This window comes from Aptenodytes patagonicus, chromosome 6, assembly GCF_965638725.1.
Source record: "Aptenodytes patagonicus chromosome 6, bAptPat1.pri.cur, whole genome shotgun sequence".
Lineage (NCBI taxonomy): Eukaryota > Metazoa > Chordata > Aves > Sphenisciformes > Spheniscidae > Aptenodytes > Aptenodytes patagonicus.
In genome coordinates, this window is record NC_134954.1 from 8405081 (window position 1) to 8425505 (window position 20425).

At 52.6% G+C, this 20425-nt stretch overlaps 1 protein-coding gene across 1 annotated transcript in view; it reads right to left on the reverse strand.

Moving 5' to 3' along the window:
* Window positions 1-20277: 20277 nt before the first annotated feature.
* The window catches only part of LOC143162599 (zinc finger protein ZIC 4-like), a 5529-nt gene continuing 5381 nt past the window's right edge, over window positions 20278-20425 (reverse strand). The window contains exon 2 of the mRNA XM_076343283.1: window positions 20278-20423. Coding sequence (XP_076199398.1) covers window positions 20278-20423 — 146 coding nt within the window. The remainder of the gene's footprint in view (window positions 20424-20425) is intronic.

A 20425-nucleotide genomic window follows, 5' to 3' on the forward strand; every position in this document is an offset into this window, starting at 1 on the left:
AAAAAAAAACAAAAAAAGAAAAAAAGTTTTGTCATATATTTCTAAATAGTCTAATCTCCTTCAAATGTCTCGGATTTCTTTACAACCCACTGGCTACGGTCCTATAAACACCACCTGGGCAGTTTCACAAGCTTTAAAGTTTTGTGTGAGTGTGTGTGTGTGCGCGTGTGTGTGAGTGCGTGTGTGTGTGCGTGTGTGCAGTAAGTTGTTTAAAAGGCATCGTTACCATTCAGAGGTATAAAAGTATTGCCCGGATCTTTGGCGTGATGGGGTTTGTTTTTTGGGTTTGGGAGGGCTTTTTTTACATGCACCTCTCATTTTACTTAACTTTTTAAAGATGGGAAAAGCTGGAAGCTTTAGTTTTCGAGAGACTTTTCTCGTTATTCATCTGTTTGGTCGCCTTAGCTGCACAAAAGCGTATCAGCTGCGTTATGAAAAATGGCCTAAGCCCAGAGAATGTCACAGTGGTCGACTTATTATTTTAGCCCTTCTTAAAAAAAAAAAAAAAAAAAAAAAAGAAAAAAAAAGAAAACTCGGGGAAAGTTTGCTTTTGATGAATTCAATAAAAGCAGCACTGCAACGGAAGAGATTTTAAGCTAAAATCATACAGCATGGGGGCAAAAGCTTAAACCAGCCAGATGGCCAAAGGTAGCCGGAGTCTGCCCGCTTCAAACCCATCCACTGAAGTTACAGTCCTCCAGGCTTTTAGCTTTTTTCATGTTTATCGCGCTTTGTTTCCCCCCCCCTTAAAAAATATCTCAACAGGCAAATAAACAAAAGTGAACTTTTACAATTCGTGTGTCACGAACGGGTTTTCTTTCCGCCTCTGGCACAGGGACAAGGCAGGATTTTTTTGGTTTTGGTTTTAAAAAAGGCACGGCATCTCAAAGCCCCTGGGCAAGGTGTTACTTTTTAATTTACCAGCACCTCATCTCTCGTCCCCAGGGAGGGCTTCCCGGCCGTAACCAGAAAGGACAAGTCGAAAGGACTGCAGGGATGGCGACTGAAGGCTGTGCTGTGAATCAGCTCCTGCCCTTCTCCTGAATAATAAATAGATCTAAATAATAACAGCGATTAATAATAATAACAATAATAAATACCCCAGACTAGGGACTCTGAGGGGCAGTTGAATTCGGTGTGGGTTTTGCTTGCTGTTAGGAAACATCCATAAACAGCCCCCAAACCACTAGTAAACTCCGTTCTCTTCTGGCGTAAAAACCTCTGCAATTCTTGAGACTTCAGTGGCACTCGGAGGCTGCCAGTGGCTTCCAGAAAGTTGTCCTGGCCGTAAGCGAGGAGCAGAGATCTGGCGCCTTAGCCTGGATCTGAGGCTGTGTCCGCCTGCTTTGGTAACAGGACGGAGCTTTTGATGCCGCTGGTCCGGGGGAGATGTCAGTGCCGGCTGTGCAGAGGGGAGGGTAATTTGCTGGAGAAGCAGGGGTTAAAAGCGCCCCCCGCCCGCCCTGCCCGGGCTCCCCTCGCCTCTTGCCCCTTATTTCATAGTTATTCCCATCCTGCAAAACAAGTGTCCGCGCCGCCCCGCGGGAGGGGGGCCGCAGCCAGCCCGCAAGTGCCTAACGCCGAGACAAATCTCCCCCCCCCTTCACCTCTGCCCCCCGCGCCGCGGGACCGAGACCCGGCGGGCCGGATCCAGCCCCTCCTGCCCCCGCGCCGGGCCGGGCCGGGCCGGGCAGGTGCCGCACGGAGGGGCTGGGGCGGGCGCACCGCGACCCCGCCGCGGCCAGAGCCGCCCCGGTGCCCGAAGCCACCTGTGCCCCGGCAGCCAGGGAGCCCTCCCGCCGCGGGCAGCCCCGCGGTCGGGGAGCGCAGCCCCAGCGCCTCCGCCTCAGGTAGCGCGGCGGCCGGTGCGCGGGTCCCCGCAGGGGGGCTGGGCGTCCCTCCGTGGGCTGGGAGCCGCCGTGCCCACGCGTGGGGGCGGCAGGTGCTGCCCGCGCCCCAGGGGGGTGGGAGGTCCGGCCCGTGGTCCAGTCTGCGGGCGGGGGATGCTGCGGGCAGAGGAGAGGAGGGGATCCCCGTCAGCCGGCTGTTTCCCGAGGGTGGTGGGGATTTAAAATCTAATACTGGGCTCAATTCGTAAACGATTAAACGAAATGGAGGGAGAAGAACGCGCAACCCTGCTGGAAGCCAGACACAGAGCAGAGGAAGGAGCGTGTGTTTGCGTGTCTATACGAGCGTGCGAGTCGCGCACTGGGCACAGTCACCTGTCCAAGAGCAAACTTAGTGTGCAGTTTCCTAACGCCTAATGACCTCCGTGCCCGGGGCTTGTCCCCCGACAGGCGCTGCCGGGATGACCGCGGCACCAGCCACGCCAGCGGTCAGGAGCAGAAACCAGTTTGCGGTCGTTTCCCCCGCCGGTGCAGCAACTTGCGAGAAGCGCTGAAATAAGAGTAAAAAGGAGCTGCCGGGGGAAACTACGGAAAAACCAGCTCCGAAGCAGCCCTCACTCGTGTGTGTACGGGGCTGAGCAGCGCCGGCCACCGGGGTGGGAGCGGACACGTGTGCCAAACTTGGCAGCCCCTGCCCTGCCGCAGCCCCCGGGCAGCCCCAGCGCACGGGTCTAACCCCTGTTCCCGCCTGCACCCGGGGCTGCCCTTAACGGGTCACCTCGACGTGGGCGGGAGAGACGTCTGGGGCAATCCTGGTTACCTTCTGGACGCCTTTTTCCCCAAACGCTTGGGAAATCCGTTAAACCAAAGACCGCGCGAGGTTGGAAATTGCCCTTTGCATCCCCAAAGAGCACAGGCTGGGAAAACTTGGAGAGACTTCATCCCGATGGGAATGACGGCGCAGCATCGAGGGGCGTTTAGAAAATTTGGAGGAGGCAGTGAAATCGGTCAAACAGAGAGGTTTTGGTTTGGGTATATTTTGTGCCCCAGAAAATAATATCGATTCTGAGGGGTTTTGCAGAAAAGGGGGTAAATCAGGCGGTAAAGGAGGGCGTCCCCGCCGCATGCTCCCAGAAGCGTACCTGCGCCTGCTTACACAAATAACCCGGACAGCAGTCTGGCAGGGCAGAGCCCCGCTGCCCCCCCCCGGCGCTGCCCCCCCCCGCCCCGGCGCTGCCCCCCGCGTGGGGCAGGTCCCCCCGCCTCTCCCAGCGCCGGCTCATCCCCGGCTCTGCAGCCTGTCCAGGGGGCTTGGAGATCACCCGGGGAGACGGGGACGCTGTGAGCGCTACCGGCGTTAGCTTCACCCTCGAGGGGCGACCCCGGGGGGTGACGCCGCAGTTTGGGGCGGCGAGCGGGGCGGGCTGGCCCCGGGCGGGCGGCTGAGCGCCGCCGGCCGGGCTGGGCGTCCCCACCCTGGTCACCGGCTGGGCGCTGCGGACGCTTCGTTCGTTGTGCCCCGACTGCGACGGGGTCCGGGCGCGCCGGGACGGCTCTGCCCCGCTCGGGGCACGGCGGGCCCGGAGACAGCCCAGGGTCGCGCCCCGAGATGCAGCCTCGCCGCTCCCCTGTGAGAAATACCGGCATGTGGTCACGTTCAAGAGTGTGCAAGCTATTAGACGGGCTGGTGTGTCGTCCCAGCTCCAGGCTGCCCGTGAAACGCTGGTGTTCAACACCCCCCCCCCCAGGGCACGTCACCCTTCCTCAACCTTGCAGGGAAACTCGCTCTGGCGCTGAGCCCCCTTGCTATGGACTTCACATCCCCTGAGGACCGATCCCGGAGCTCCCACGCAGCCCAAACTTCCCCGGAGTCAAGAGGAGTGAGCCGGTTTGGCTCTGGGAGTGTTTTCGAAAGTCAGGACACAGCTAGGGAGCGGAGTATTGCGGAGATCTTTCCCTCCGGTTGGCCCAAGTGCCTGCTAAGGACGGGCTTGGGGGCAGGAGGCATCCTCGGAAGTCCTCGCAGCTCTCGGAAGGTTGTGCCTTGTTTCAGTGTTTACTCCCCGTACTGCAAATGTCACCAGAATGCAACTTCAGTGCTTTGCGGTTAATATTTTTTGCCCGAGGTCTATCACTAGCATTAATTGTCCCAATAAATTGAGATATAGTCTGCATAATGCAATGTAACAATATGGTTATATTCCACGTGTATGACTTAATTAAGCTATTTGCAGCCTGATGCTGCAAGTCAACGGGTGTGCAAGTGGATTAACAATGTACTGTTCTCGTATCCTCAGGATGGTGCATAATTACTTTACTGGCGGTACATATCAATTTTTGATGATTGCAGAACACATGCTCACTTTACCAACAAGCGCTTTAATAACTCTCCATTGTGTTTTAAAAAAGCGCTGTTTGGAAATATTTGGAAGCCTCTGCAAACAATGTTCGAGGTTCGTAGCGCGAGGTTTAGACCCGGTCTATATTTGACGAAGTGCAAGGGCTGTGAGGCAGCGCCCGTCCCCGCCTGCCCGCTCCCCGCTCCCGGGGCCGGCGGAGGAGAGCGGAGCCGGGCGGGCCGGGCGCGCCGGGCGTCGAGGCAACGCCGGCGGGCCTCCGCGCGGTCCCCGGGGAGGGAGGCGTGCGGAGAAGGGGGGGCGGGGGGCGGCAGCGTGCCCCAACACATGCTCCTGACATTTGCGAGCGGGGTAATGCAATTAGGAAACTCGATTACAGGGCGGCGGCGGGGCTGGGGGAGCCCCGGGTCTTTGTTCCCAGGAAGATGGCGCCGGGGTCTGGCCGGCGGGATTTAGCGTGCGCCTCTCCAGGCCAAGGTGGAGGGGGACGAGTGCCGACCTTTCTGGGTGGCAACTTAATTTCTGCAGCCTAATCGTGTTGGGGAGGCAGGTACCATCCATCAGAGCGAGTTCCCCGCACGGCGCCGAGCGGGGACAGGCTGCCTGCCCGGCCGGGCACGGCCGCGCCCGGCCCAGCGCTCTGGGGCACCAAACCCACTCCGTCCCAAAAAAAAAAAAAAAAAAGGAAAGACAAAACAACGTAATAAAAGCTGCCGCTTGTCCCTGGCAGGCTCAGGCGTGGCTCGGGAGTCCGCCCAGGAGGGCCTCGAGGGTCCGGGGGCCGCCGGGGTGGGTGGGTGCCCCTGTCTGCCTGGGCTCGGGCTCCGGCGTAATGAAACCCACATGGGTTTCTTGGCTTGGGAGGGCATTTAATAACTCCCGACGGCAGGGGACGGCTGGCTGGGGAGCGGGTTGCCAGCCCCGGCCGGGGCGGCGAGCAGCCTGCGGGCGCCGGGCGAGGCCAGTTCCGCGCGGCCTGCGCGGCCCCCGGCGCCCCGCTCCGCGCCGCTCCGCGCCCGCCCCGCGCCCAGGCGTGGTGGAGCTGCTGCTTCGGAGCCTTCCTGGAAGAAGTCGATTTGTTCTTGTACCTGAAGCAGGTGATGTTTATGCAGAGACATCTGAATGACAGCAGGAGCGAAGGACAAATCTAATAAAGCCTAATAAACCGTGAGAGTCTAAATGTCATTAAACTTACAAAGATGAGACTCCAAATCACCAAAAAGGTAAATGTCTTCATTAGTCTGATCTCTGAAGACTGTCGAACATTTCATTAATTTATAATTTATGATTGTTTGACAAATATTGAAAAGTATGTAAATATGAGGGGGATAATGTCTTTTCTGCGGGAGATAAGGAAATGACCCAAACTGTACGTGCCTGCTAGATTACACACGAGGTTCCATCTATCTGTTATCAAACTGTGCTTTCCCTTTATACAACATATTGTGCAACTGACAAGTGAAATAGTGCAGATAAACCAATGGTTTAAAACGTAATAAAGACAACAGCCATTTGCATTTTTTACATTTTATTACAAAGGTAATTTACTATGACACATTTCTGAATGTAATTTATGAAAACATTTTAAAGCAATTATATAATGTATACAGCACTCGGAGACACAGAAAGGCAGATAAATAATAATCTTATGGATCTTCAGAGACTTTCTATAACGCTGAAAATACAGACTTTCGCAGGAACAGCAGTAAAACATAAAATCATAGAAATAAAATGCAGAATGATGTAATAAAGAGGAAATGGGTATACTTCGAACTGGAATTGCAACATTAGATATTCAAGGAAGCAATCTCATCTATTCCAAAGAACTAGATCATCTCAGAACATTAATTTTTTTCCTTCCCCTGCCTTGTGAAACAGGCGTCTGAAGGAAAAGAGGATTCCTGAGGAAAAGGTCTCGCGTCCCAGTCCTCTTTGGCGGACCAAGAAGTGGACCTTCCAGCGGGGATCCCGGGGAGGCAAGGAGCAGCGTCAGCCTCCCTCCGCTCTCCTGTGACAAAGGGGGATTAGGAGTTTATTATCGCTCTTCGTCTGGGGAAGAGCGGGGGCAGGAGGCGCTGCTTTACGCGTGCAGAAGTCGCTGCGCGGGGCCGGGGCCCGGGGGTGCGGGCAGGCCCGGGGGGCTGCCAGCCCGCCCGCCTGCCCCCTCGCACCCCTCCCGGCAGGACCCGGTGGAGGTTTCCACAGTCTCGCCGCTTCTCAGCACAGCGCACACTTGCTCGTGCCCCAGTGAAGTCCACTGGTTTGGTGGGCGAGGGGCACGGGGCGGACCCCGGCGTGGGGTCCTGCGCCCTCTCCGCCCGCCCCCTCCGCTCGCCGCTCCGCGGCTCTCCGCGGCTCTCCGCGGCTGGTGCAGGAGCGCCTCGCTGCTTACCGTGGAGAGCAGGGAGACTCCCAGAAACCGAGAGGGGACAGCATCGCCTGATAAATGTCTCCAGGTGCCTCCAACAAGGTATTTGCACCCAGAGGGACAGCAAACCCATTGCGTGCAACTGCCTGGCTTCCCCCCCCCACCCCCCAAAGCCACCCAGTAGACAATAAGCCACGAAGCAGAGTTTTGTAAAAGCCCCGCATTCCCCAGAACGGGCTCTGTGTCTTTGTCTTTATATAAAACAGTGCCCTTTGGCCAAATGTGCTCGTAACGAGCTTGTAAAACAAACCAGAAATCTCAGCTCTTCCTCGAGTCTACAAGCAAGTCGCTTTATTCCCAAATCTTGCAAATATGTTAGGAGTGTTAGAAGTGGGACTAAAAAGCCCCCTGGCAGAGCTGGTTACCTGCTGTGAGCCTCACTGCCACAGACCCTTTCACCAGACATATTAAATCTCTTACCCTAAGAAAACAGGCACTTGTCACAATTGAAACCCGACGTATCGGGGCAGCGGGATGTAACAGTTTAGGGAACTTTTTATTTCCCCCGGAGGCCCTTCCGAGCGGAGGTCCCTAACACGCCTCCCCCGAGAGGCCTGAAGGGTCTGCCCTGGCTTCAACGTCTCTGAGGGCCACGTCCAGAGAGGTGCCCCTCGCCGGTCCCCCCTGCCGGCTGCCAGGACCTTGCCTCTGGCCTGGCGCTCAGTTATTTGTGGGGCGAAAGAGATTTCGATGAGATCGCAGGTGATTCCCCCCCCCCCGGGACCCGGTTTTTATGTGTCGTGTCCCCCCCTCGCCGGTTGTCCCGGCTGTCTCCCCCGACGGAAGGTCCCGGGTGCCGGCCCCAAGCCCGGGGCCGGCGGGGCGGGTGCGGCGGCAGCGCTGCCCGGCGCCGGGACTCGCCACCCCGGCCCTCCAGCAACCGGGGACGGGTGCCGCCAGCTATGCCACCCCCGCCCCGCCCTTCGACAACACGCTACCATTCTTTCCCAGCTCTGAAGTATGTGTTTTATTATAGATTATTTAATTTGGTGAGCAACATTCCCACCGCCCTGAGCACAGCCTAAGTGGAAAAAGGTTTACTTGGCATTGCGAAGCAATTTCCATAATAATAATTAAAAATAAAAAGAAGCCAACGGCGCGCACACAAGCGAAAAAGCTCTCCAAACCTCGCCAGAGGGGCTGAACCGGCTTCCCCCGACCTGAGTTGCGAGGTTTTCCGCCCAAACGAGCCCTCATCTCTTTTCTCTAATGGAGACAAGAAACAAGAGGTGTCCTGTCCTACCATCCCACATCTGCTGCCAGGGCAGGTCCTCCCCGTCCAGTCCTTACACGGCTGTTTGTGAGCATCTTGGCTAACAACTGGCAGCTGTCGAAAACTGGCAAAATGTCCCCTGTAATTTAAGTTCAATATATGTCAGGCGACGGAAGGACACTGGCAACTCATTTCTAGGGCGCAAATGATTTCTTGCAACACTCGCGGGTCTGTAACTCGCAACGAAAGGAGGAAAAAAGGCAGAAGAGGCCAGAGGCTGGGCAGGGCTGGGAGAAGCCCACCGATCCCTTAGTCATAAAAGTGTACAATGGAAGGGCTTTATTGTCTCTCGTTGAGCAGTTCATAAGTGACCCCGTTTATTTCTGAATAGCCATGTTTTGATGACTTATAGTATATGCAAAAACAAACTTTCCCGCGGTGTTTTTTTTCTCCGTCATGCTTTTCTTTTCAAACAGCCAGATGATTTTAAAAAGAAAAACACCCAGAAATGATAAATCGCGTCGCATAGCTAATGGCTGGAGGGCGCGTTTACCAATTCATAATCATTTATTCTTGGTGATGTATGACCCTTACTCTTAAATCTCAAAAGCTTCTATTTGAAGGTGTAAATAGCTTTTTCCCCCCTTGCAGTAAACCTTACTGCATTAGCAGTGATTGATCTCCTGTACAATTCGTCCCAGAGTGCTATTTTAGAGGGGGAACACTGGCTTTTGGAGATTAACTGGGGAGTCTGTTACATATTAATGAACCTAGGAGATATACTAACGTTTTGGTAATTTAGTTATTTGTGTCTATAGCTTTCGCCGTTATTTTCTCTTAGACCCCCGCGGTTGTTATACATCGAATTAAAAAGTGGTCCTTCAGCATCATTTTTTCAGTGGCAACTAAACGCCATTTAATGTGAAAAACAAATGTTGACTTGTCTCTTGAAGGAAGTGCGTTTCTTGGCAAGACATCAAAGTGTTTTAAACTGTATTAGAAGGGTTTGTTAGTTTTCTTACCCGGAGCCTACGGTAATGTAAGAAAACAGCCTCTCGGCGGAGGCAGCCCCTCGGAGGGGGGAGCGGGCGCTGCGCAGCGCTGCACATAGGTGCACGCTCGAGAGGCGGTTTTAGCTGCAGCGGGAATGCACGGGCACCTCTTGGCTGGGATTACAGCCTTGATTAACGTGCTAATGAATAGGGATGTTAAAGAGTCGTCCGGAAACCCGTCTGCGAGAAGGAGGAGTGAGAAACTCCTAGGCTGGGCTTAGCCTGCAGAGAGACCAACTTAACTAAAACGCCATTAACCTACTGCTCCTTAGCAGACACTCGGGCAAAACACCTCGGAAATGTCTGAGACGGGGCCGAGGCGGAGGCAGGAGGTGGAATCCCTGCCGGGCTCTAGCCTTTGCCCCTGCAGCTGATGCGGGGCTGCGGGGCGGGCAGCCGGGAGCGGCCGGGCCGGGCACCGCGCCCTCGGCGGCGGGGCAGCCGCTGCCCGGCTCCTGGGCGGAAAAATAGGGTCTGGGGGCTGAGGGGGAGGGAAAGGAGCCCGGCGGTTTTTTTTTTGCAGCGGTTCCGCTCCCTATTAACTTTGACATCTTGCGCGGATTTATAAATTAGAGTTCATTATGCTCGAAGGTCGTTAAAGTAGGCAGCTCAGCTAAGAATTAATGCGTGCAAACCCCCTCGCTACAGCTGGCTTCGCCCTGAGCTGTCTGGTGGGCTCAGAAAGCAGGCGGAGGCTACAGCCACTCCAGCGGGCAAGGAGAGGTACCGGCCCCTCCTGCCCTCCTCCGCGCCATTGATCGCCGGTACCTATAAAGGTTGAAGCGCAGCTGGCCACCAGCCTGGAGAGAGCAGCGAGCGGATCCCCGGGTCAAATGGATCTGCCCTTATTTTTGAAGGGAACGAACATGTTTCCCCCCCCGCGCCCCGTCCCAGAGTTAAACGTTTGTTTAGGACAAACTCGAGAAGCAACAGTCTTCGCGAGAACCTTGTTCTCCCCTTCTCCTTGTGAATAACAAAGTGATCATAGGCTACTCGGCCAGTTGGCGAGGAGAGAACTTTTGTTTTCTGGGGCGATTTATGTTCTTTATAAATATGTGGTTTGGAAAATAAAAAGAGACTTGAAAACGTTGTTACAATGAAAAAGGACAAATTAGAAGACATTTTCTGTGATCAAAGGAGGAAGAGAAAGCGAGTAGGGGTATTCAAAAAGCTTGACTTATTCACACAACTCCTTTGGAGCCCAGGGGCAACAAGCGTGTCTTACATTGAAAAGGCGGCTCTATTCAGAGTGCAGGTGCGAAGTGGTGTGGCACATTCTGCCACATTATGTAAAGGTTGTTGGAGATTAGTGTTCAGACTTAATAACTAAAGCGCTTGATTTACATTGGAAAAAAGCCCCCTCATCCGTGAAAGCAAAATAATTTAACGCGTGATCATTTCGAGTGCTGCTGATATCCTAATACTTGCATTGTTCTCGGCCAAGTACTAGAGGAGCGCGGATTGATGCTTTTGGGAACCTATCATTTACAGCCACTGAACTCCGCTCAGAACTGGAGGTCTGGAGGGGAGATAAAAGAAGGGCACAAGAGAAAAGTTTCACATTAGGGGGGAAAAAAAAAAAAAGAAGGCAAAAACAATATAAATGTGACAGTTCCCCTCCTCCCCGCAGACCTCTCCGCGCCTCCTGCCCGGTGCCAGGGCGAAGCGGCACCGAAAAATTGGGCTCAGGTCTCAGGCACTTCTCTACTCCGCCTTCCCCCGTCGGAGCAGAATTACTTACCTTACTAATTATTCATATTTATGTAAATGTCATTAGTTAATGTAACTTTCTATAAAAAGATAATCAGGCGAGAACGGAGCATAGGTATTACCTTAAGTGCATTGGCTCTGGTTGTTTCATTCATATGTTAATACACGTGATGCAGTAGTGCCAGGCGTGGGGAGGGGGGAGAGGAGGGGAGAGGAGGAAGGCGAGGGAAAGAAATTAAATAATAATAACAAAGCCCCACAAAGGCTTGAAGTTTGCATCGCGGGATCAAGGAGCACGATGCCTTCTGATGCACTGAACAAAGGGGGACCCGGCGCCGTCCCAGCCGCTCCGGCTGCCCGGGCATTCCGGCAACTTTGGGTGGCTTTTTTGTTTGTTTGTGTCCCCACCTCTCCTGGAGGAGAGTTTTATGCTTCAAACCGTTTCGACCGACCCAAATCCTCGTGCCGGGCTGAGACCCTCCGTTCCCCAACGACCCGAATGAAAGTATCTTTGTACGGGACACGCACCAATTAAAATTGCAATACCTTTCTGCATCCCTCTTTAGGCTAAGCGTTTTAGGGCCATTTCCATAAACTCTCCGCGAGAATAAAGGCTATAATGGGAACAAGGTGAGAAAGCTGTTAACCATTGTTTCAGCAAGAAAAGGTCGTAAGTCAGGCAATTGGTGTCTGACCTGTCAGGATAAGGTATAAAGGCTTTATTCATGCAGTCGCTCACGATTTTCTCAGCTCTCACAAAAGTGTTTTTATGATTCTGTTTTCTTACCTCGTTCCTTAATTAAAAAGCTGAATGATTAGAATAGCACCTGCATAATGTCTGGACGACGCCTGCATACTAATTCGCGAGTCTTTACATCTAGTAATTATAACATAAAATCACAGATTGAATAAAACAGAAGGATTTTGCCCCTAAAGCCCTGCTAATCCCCTTTTAAAAGAGTCTGCTGAAATAATTCAGAACAGTTTCCGGAAGTTGGATTACCGACTCTTTTTTGACTATTTACAATGAAATGATATTTCACACTTAAAGGAGTCTCTGTATTTCTACAACAGGTTTTTAAAGGTGGCCTGTTTTCTAGACAATAACAATCCAGTGACTCCTTCTTTCTTTTCCTACTCATTTCTTTCTCTCTCCCCCCCCCCTCCTTCCTCCCAGCAAGATCTTCATCTTTATCAAGTATACGCGAAGATTAATCTGTCCTCAGGTAGGGAGAACAAAACCTCCCCCCTTGAAACCTCCCTTTGACTCCCCACCCCGGGACTCCCAGCCTGGCCACCCCCGGCCCTGGGGGGACGAGGGGAGAGCGCTGCGTGAGGGCAGCCCAGTTTTGCCCAAGTTCAGATGCACCCGCTCGCAGGAGCAGGCGGTGGAGCAAGGAGCTCCCATTGCTTCACTATTGCCCCCCCAGGGCAGAGGGTAATTTAAGACAACAGTGACTAGTCAAAAGTTGAAGAATACATTTTTTTTGTGGGTCTTCCCAAAACAGCTGGGGGGGGGGGGAGGGAAAGGGGGGGGCGGATCCGCGCTTTTGTCTGGCTTTCAGGGCGGGCTGGAGCAGGTATCTTCAGGGGCAGCAGCGAGGCAGGGCGAGGGCGGGAGGGAGCCGCTGGCCGCGGGCAGCGCGGTCCCGGGGGGGAGCCCCCGGCCCGGGCGGGCGGCGCGGCCCCGCACGGCTCGCCCCGGCCCCCGCTCCCCGGGTGCTCAGCCGGGCACCCCGGGGTGGCTTCCCCAGTCCGCGCACACCAGCACAGTGACCCGGAGAAGGGTTTTGCAGCAGTAATGAGCCCATCCTCTGGGTAACATTGGCTTAGGGGAACAGAAAAAAATAAAAATCAGCCGATTTGTTAGGGCGTCCTGTTTATTTAAGGAAAAAGGTTTCCTCGTAGCCCGGCGCGCTCCAGCCCGGCCATGGGGTCGACTGCCGCGGTTGAAGAAGAAGAAAACGGAGCTGATGCGCGGATTTCCAAGCGCGGGAGCTGGTGCCCGAAGCCGCGGGGTCTCGTCGCCTAATCCGGGCGAGCTAGCGCGGTCCTCGCCTCGGAGCGGGGTAGCTCCAAATGCAGAAGAAGTTGAGAACAAATTCAGCCTCACGGAAAAGCTGCAGAGGTTTCTCTGAGCTGTTGCCATCACTAGAAACACCTTAATCTGGTGTGCTTTTGCGTTTTGGTTTTTTTTTTTTACTGTTAAAGAGTTGTTTTTGCGGTGACTTTTGTCGTCCCCCCTCCTTCTCCTCCCCCAGTGTAATCCTGCAAAAACTCTAAATCATCAGCGAGAAAATGGAGTCAATGTGTCATTCAGCATTAAAAATCTGGGGGTTTTAACTAAAAGCTTTAATTGCTATTCTGGCCCCATTATAACCATGGGAACGACGTGCGCTGTTGGGATCTCAGAAATGTTACATATCCCTTAAGCAGGCGCTCCCCTTGTTTGTTTACTCTAGCTTACTTTCATTTATATCCCAGGAATATTCTTTCACCAGACGACACACGAAGAGACAAAGGGTGTAAATAAACTAACATATGGCCCAGAGGTTTTAGAGAAGCTGGAGCCGCTTAGCAAGTCATGTGGGTGATACTGGGAATCCGACTTCTCTCCTTCCCCCACTCCCGCGTAACCTCCGCTTCCCTGCGTTCTCCTTCTACCTTCTCACGATAAGTCACGCTCGTGTCGCGACCGGCTTTGGGGGACCAGCTGCTTTTTCCTTCGGTCTGGAAAAATCTAGGCAGCGAAGGGATGGGGAGGGATGGGCGCACGTCCTTGTGTCTGTGCCCCTACGTGCAGCTGGAAAAAAAAAACCCTTGACATAACAAATGTGCGTGGGGATGCGTGTACACACGCACACCAGCCCTGGACGCGGTCGGTCCCGGGTGGGGTGGGGGGGTCGGGCCGCGGGGAGCGGCGGCGGTGCGGAGCAACCCGGGCCGGGCCGGCCCCTCGGAGCCGGGCAGGCTGGCGGGGGCGCAGGGGAGGGCTAAGCAACCCGACACAGGCAGAGACACTGGACAAGGACCTTTTTCTGTCTCTTTTTTTCTTTTTTTTTTTAATTTCCCCAATTGTGATCCATTGCAGGGGTTTTGTCCCAAAGAGCCCAAATGGTGGCTGAGCCCCCGCTCGGGCTGGGGAGGTGCGGTGTGTTTAACCGCACGCTGCACCTCCTGCCCCTCCGCTTCTCCCGATAAGGCGGCGGAAACGGGCCTCGGTTACCGATTCATATTTCTAATCTTCCTTTCCTGAACATACAATGTTCTTTTGTTAAATGAATGGTCTTTAATTAATGCGCTCGCACAATGCAGGGGCTTGCATGGGGATCGATGATAGGAAGCAACAGGGGATGGTTCCCTCCAAAATGGTTTGTCAGCATTGAGAAAGAAAAGGCAATGTCTATAAAAGGACCACTAATAATGCCCACACGTCTCTCACCATGTTGTCTGAGGGGACATTCCTTCCCTTGTTGACAGTCAAGTGTAATAAGTACATGTCTTCGCTCAATCATTATAGACCATAGAATTGTATTCTTCAATTAGCATGTACTGTTAGCCCTCCTTTCCTTTATGGGCCGTTTTTTTGTCTTTTACAGAGCAGCAAAAATGTTTTCCTTCGGTTCTTTTTCTTGAATTCTTTCCTTTCTTTCAATATTTCCTTTCTTTCTCTCTCTCTCTTTCTGTAGCCAAACGTATTCTTGATTGACAATATTCCTACCAGCCAAAGCCAACTTTTTGTCATCTCTCTGTGTTAGGCAACTTCTTTCGAGTTTTCCTTTTTTAAAAGGAGTCAAGGCAGCGCGCATGCGCACGGCGCCCGCCGGGGTTAGGACCGCTATGTGCCCAAGGCTGCCGCATCCCTCTAAATTGCAAAGCTGAGGTTTAAAAAGTCCTGCGAAGAAAACTCTGAGCGTGTTGGGGAGCTGCGAAACCCTGCAACGTATTCAAATCGGTTAGGGGAATATTCACGGCGGAGAAGGCTTACCTTCAGACTATTTTAGCTGACGGATGAATTTCCTCCCTTAAAAAGAAATAAAATGCTCTAAATCCTCCCAGGAACCTTATAAAAAGTGCCACTGGGACGGGGACTCATTTGGGGGGGCAAATTCTTCAATCCAACAGTTTTGTCCCTCACCCGCCCTGCCAAAACAATAACCCCTCGGGGGCGGAGGGGAGCGGCAGCCTTTCGGGGGCGGCCCCGGCTGGAAATTCTCGCCAATATCCAGAGTATTAGTGACCCCAGAACAGCAAACTGCGTGCGCAGGAGTCGGGGTGCCACCGCAGAGGTAACCGGGGGGGGGGACAACAAAGGGACAGGGCTCCCCTTGGTTGCCACTGGGCTCTGTTTTCGCACTCCGCACCTCCGTCACTATTTAAAGAACTAATTCATTTGAAGTCTCCGATCTGAAAAATGTTATCCCAGAAATGAAGCCAAAGAAGTGTTTTGTTTTGTTCTTTTAATGCAAATGCCAACCTAAAACGATTAACATTAAAAGAGACCAACAAAAACCACGCATTAGTACTTGATTGTACACCACATTAATAGTACACCGGTTTGGGGAATTTTTTTTCAACCAATATAAAAACCAACAGAAAGAGAGGGTTGAGTACACAGTGTTTCAGGAATGGCTCGGTATCATCAGTACAAACACATATTTTAAAAGTACACATTTGTAAAAATAACCGTAGAATTGAAACGTTTATAAATATTTATTGTAAAAAAATCCAAATATTAAAAATAAATAGTATGTTCAAACACGCAACAGAAGATTCCCTCATTACCAAACATGTGATGAAGGAAAATATGGAATATAAGAAGTCTGGAAAGAGATACAGCATATCAACGTTGCAAATGTCTTTTGCGAGCTACATTTTCAGAGGTTTCTTCTCTGTACAGTTCACAAGGAATGTGGTAGATCTTCCCATAAATATGGCAAGATCCAGGATTAATAATAATAACATTAATAACAACAACAATAATAATAATAACAATAATAATAATGATGATGATGATAATAATAATAATACCCACTCCACTGCAGTTTGACTCGGTCTTTACTCAGGAAAAGCCCCATTAAATTAATGGGGTTGCTTAGAATGGCAGGATTGGGCTCAGATCATTCTGTAGCAACTAAAACAGAAGTACACCGATGAGTTACAACTTCAAGGAATTCGTGTTACGAACAGAGCATTTCATCATCTCCAATGAGAAACTACTAAATAAACCTTGATCGGGGAATCATTTCAGCATACACCGTGGTGTTTATAAAATGAAGATACAAAAGAGATGCAGTTTGACTATCTTTACACTTACGGACGATAAAACATGAGAGCATATGGAAGCCATCGCTTTGAATGCGTTAACAACTTCGATACATTGCAGTATATACATGCTTAATAGGTATTCGGACTGTTAAAATGATCAAAGCCTTTACTCTTATGTCTACGCTCTTGCTTTCACTCTACTGGAAAGAAAACGTTTGTTGGTCACATACTGGTGTTAATGAAACCCCACATCTCTGCCTTCTCCCAAGAATCGCATTCTGTGCAGCATATGTGTAGGAATAATTTATTAGACGGAAAAGTTCAGAGGATGAAATGCAAAAAAATGGACATCATTTCAACTTTCGAACAGTAAGGTCATACAGACATCTATGGAGATCTGTACACGGACAGAGTTTCACACAGCCACAGCCACGTACATCCAGATGTATGTCTATACACAGGATTCGATAGTTTGGTATTTTCTGCACCCTCTGGGCCCCTAAAGTTATCTTTAAAAGTTTGATTTTATCTCTTTAGAAACGGTTTAAAGCTAACGGGCAGGGTGAGTTTGACAGAGAGGAGAACAAATCGCTGACAAAGAACCTTTTACGTTTCATCAGCGTTGTTAGGACGACGAGCAGGAATTTCTCAGATAATAACTCCCACTTCAAAGATTTCTCAGCTCAATAGAAATTGGACCATCCTTTTTATTCAACCACAAGGGCTGGCACTAAAGACGACTCAACTGTTTGAATTTTTTTTCATCGTGTTTATTTTTCCCCCTATTCACTAGGGTACTTGGATAAAATAAACAACAAGACAATTACTGGAACATGGACTTCTAACTTTCCCGGGCCCATGGCCCAGCGCCCATGGCCCCGGCCGTGCGGGTGTCAAGTTCCTCCGCACCGCGGAGCCTCCGCTCGCCGCCGCGCAGCGCAGCGCAGCGCAGCGCCGGCCGGGCAGGGCAGGGCGGGGTGGGAAGGGGGGGCACAGGCAGCTCCCCCCGGCCCTCGCCCCGCTTTCACGGGTCCTGGGGGGGCTTCCATCCGCACACCTACTCCCCGGGGCCGAGGCAGCCCAAGGGGGGAAGGGGGGTGTCTTTCCATCCCCACCCTACCTTCCCCTGCGGGGGGTGGGGGGCAGGAGAGGGAAGCGCTTCTCGGGCTTTGTGGCCGGGTTTCGTTGCGAGAAGCCGGTCAGAAATGCTGGGGAGAGGGGACGGGAGCCGGCCCCGGGCCTGGCTGGCAGCCCCTTACTTTGGGGAGAAGGAGAGCGGGGCTACAACGCCGGAGCGGAGCCCGCCTCGGGGGGAGGGCGAAGCCCAGCAAACCCCAACTCCGCCGAAGTGCATTAGGTGGAGGAAGTATATCTCTAGCGGGGAGCAGATTGAGTGTATTAAGCTAGCATGAAACCAAAGGTCAGTGCAAATGTATCTTAATAGACTGTCTCAAATGGAGTGTGCCTCCTTTGAAGGCCGCTTGCTATTGCTCTCCTCATTACCATAGCGATCCTAACGTGGCATGCTGATGCACCATAAAACTCACACTTTCAACCCCAAAATCAGGCCCTTTGAACAACCCGAGCTTGATTAGACCTTTCTCCTTTTCTTTTCCCCCTTAAAAACCATTTCCTTGCCTTTAGAAACTCTCCCTCAAATCCCAAACGCATTCTCTGATCCCGGCAGAAAGCAGAAACAAAAGTGAGCTGAGGCGACGGTTCAAGCGGGCCTTTTCTTCCTGACAGTCTTATCCATTTTTATTATGGTCTGGAACAAGTGCCCTGTTCGCGTGGGTTTTGTTTACCGGAAATTAAATGAAAATGATTTAGTTCGCGTCAAACAAAAATATATACTTGTATACACAAGAAAAAGGGCCTGTTAGACGTAAATATTATGTCCTTAATGAAAAGACTGGACGGGCTCCAGACTTCGCCTTTCACTATTTAAGTATGACTTGCCTATTGCCATAGAAATCCTAACTTACCATGAAGATTCACCGTTGTGAAGAAATACTTCTTTGTGCGAGCTTGCTTTGATGTCTAAGGCATAAGATTCAGGCTTTCAGCTGCGTCTGTCTAGATTACCTTGAGAGCAACGGGGTAGACATCTGTAACAAGCAAATGAAAAATTAAAGGTGATTAGCCTGCACATCCAAACACTTCTGTAAATAAAGAAATAAACAGATCTCAGGACACGATGGAAGCATCCTCCCTGCCCGCAGCTGGCTTCTGGACCTCTGGATTGCCGCGACACAAGTTTCAGGGGCTGCAGAGGGGCACACTTCTCCCCTAGTTTAGGCTCCTCTCTCGCACACTTCTCTCGCCTAGGTAATTCCCTACGTGTACAAGCCGGTAGCGACCCGCCGTTGTCACTATTCGAGGCGTTTAAACACACGTTGTCAAGTTTGGGCGAGTGAAGACGGGAACCCCGACTTGGTGCCTCGGGAGGAAAATAAGGCTGCATCAGTAGGGGAGGCGCTGGGCGTGGGGGTGTGTTTAGCCACCGGCCAGCTATTTATTTTCCCGTAGCTTTTATATTTATACATATATACACGTATATATATGTACGTGTGCACGTGTGCACGTGTGCAGAGTTGCACACACACGCTAACCCCAGTCAGCTGGGTGCAGAGGTGAGGTGTCAGGCACGAGAAGATGCGGTTTACCGCAGCCTTCTGTCTGCGCTCAGCAAGCCGTGGAAACCTCTTCCAGCAGCAGCCCCTGCTATTTATTTGCCTATACTATCTGGTGTTCTTAAACATCATTAAAGTAATTAAAGCGGCACCGTTCGGCAGTTTCAAGCTTCCCCAGTGAGGGGGCTTGTTTCTTTATTTTGGTTCCCCCCCCCCCCCCCCCCCTTCTTTCTTCCTCTGAGCCAGAGGAGTGAACCCCGTGGCTTTGCGTAGGGTCTAGCTTGAAGCTCTGGGGCAGGATGAAGGTGCTAAAGCCGCGCTGCCGGACCGGTGCAAGAATTTGTCATCGGGACTATTCGCAGGGCAGACGCCGTGGTGCAGCGGCCCGGGGGCCCCGCGCTGCCGGGGGGCTGCCCGGCCCCGGCCCCGGCCCTTGCCCGGTGACGTCACCGAGCGGGCTCTGCCCCCCCCCCCCCCCCCCCGGGAAGCCCCAGCGCCCACGGTTCAACAGGAGCCACACTCTGGGTGGGGACGGGCATGTTTGGGTATTAGAAGTCATTACCAGTGGGAGCTAAAACGGACAGTCAATCATCGCACCCCCCTGGGCCTTTCTTTATTAGAGACTACTGGGGGGGGAAATATATATATATATATATATATATATGTATTTATATGCAGCAACAGGGAAAAGTAAGGAGATTCTTTACAGAAACGTCTATCGAACGGGTTAATTAATCAAAAAATTTAATGGATCCATTTTGTACAATTCGGTAACAAATAATAGTTTATATATATATATTTCTTTAAAAAACACACTCTCACAGAAAATAGTGGGCGAACAGAACACTGCAGCACACGCTACTGTTGACAAGAGAAAATCTGTACAGCCAAAATCTGTATGAAACCACTTTGGTCCTTCGGGGAGGGGAGGGGAGAGAAAGGGAGGGGAAGAGAGGGGAAGGGAAGAGAAGGGAGGGGAAGGGAAGGGAAGGGAAGGGAAGGGAAGGGAAGGGAAGGGAAGGGAAGGGAAGGGAAGGGAAGGGAAGGGAAGGGAAGGGAAGGGAAGGAAGGGAAGGGAAGGGAAGGGAAGGGAAGGGAAGGGAAGGGAAGGGAAGGGAAGGGAAGGGAAGGGAAGGGAAGGAAGGGAAGGGAAGGGAAGGGAAGGGAAGGGAAGGGAAGGGAAGGGAAGGGAAGGGAAGGGAAGGGAAGGAAAGGAAAGGAAAGGAAAGGAAAGGAAAGGAAAGGAAAGGAAAGGAAAGGAAAGGAAAGGAAAGGAAAGGAAAGGAAAGGAAAGGAAAGGAAAGGAAAGGAAAGGAAAGGAAAGGAAAGGAAAGGAAAGGAAAGGAAAGGAAAGGAAAGGAAAGGAAAGGAAAGGAAAGGAAAGGAAAGGAAAGGAAAGGAAAGGAAAGGAAAGGAAAGGAAAGGAAAGGAAAGGAAAGGAAAGGAAAGGAAAGGAAAGGGGAGGCAAATCAGTGGCTTGCAAACAGACTGGAGCGAGACGGTCGGAGCGGGGAGGGTGTGTGGCAGGGAGGGAGGAGGCGGCAGCACCCCGGCCGAGGCGGGAGCAGCCCTCCCGTGTGCGGGGTGCCGGGAGCTCAGGCTGGAGCCCGCCGCCGGCCCACCCGCGTACTCCGCAGCGCGTCGTCTCTCCCTCTGCCAAGCGCCTCTCTCTGCCTCTCCCGCTCGGCCTCCCCGTGCCCCGGAGCAGCGCTCCCCGTCCCCGGTCGGGCGAGGGCCGCCCGCCGCCGCCCCGCCGCCCGCGGCGCGCCCTAGCAGCGGGGCCGGGGCTCGCCGTGGGGGCGCGGCGGCGGGGGGGCGGCGGGGGGCGCGGGGGGGCCGCGGAGCCCCGCGCCCTGACACACGTACCATTCGCTCAGGTTGGCGGCGGGCTGCGCGGGCGCGGAGGGCTCGGCGTGG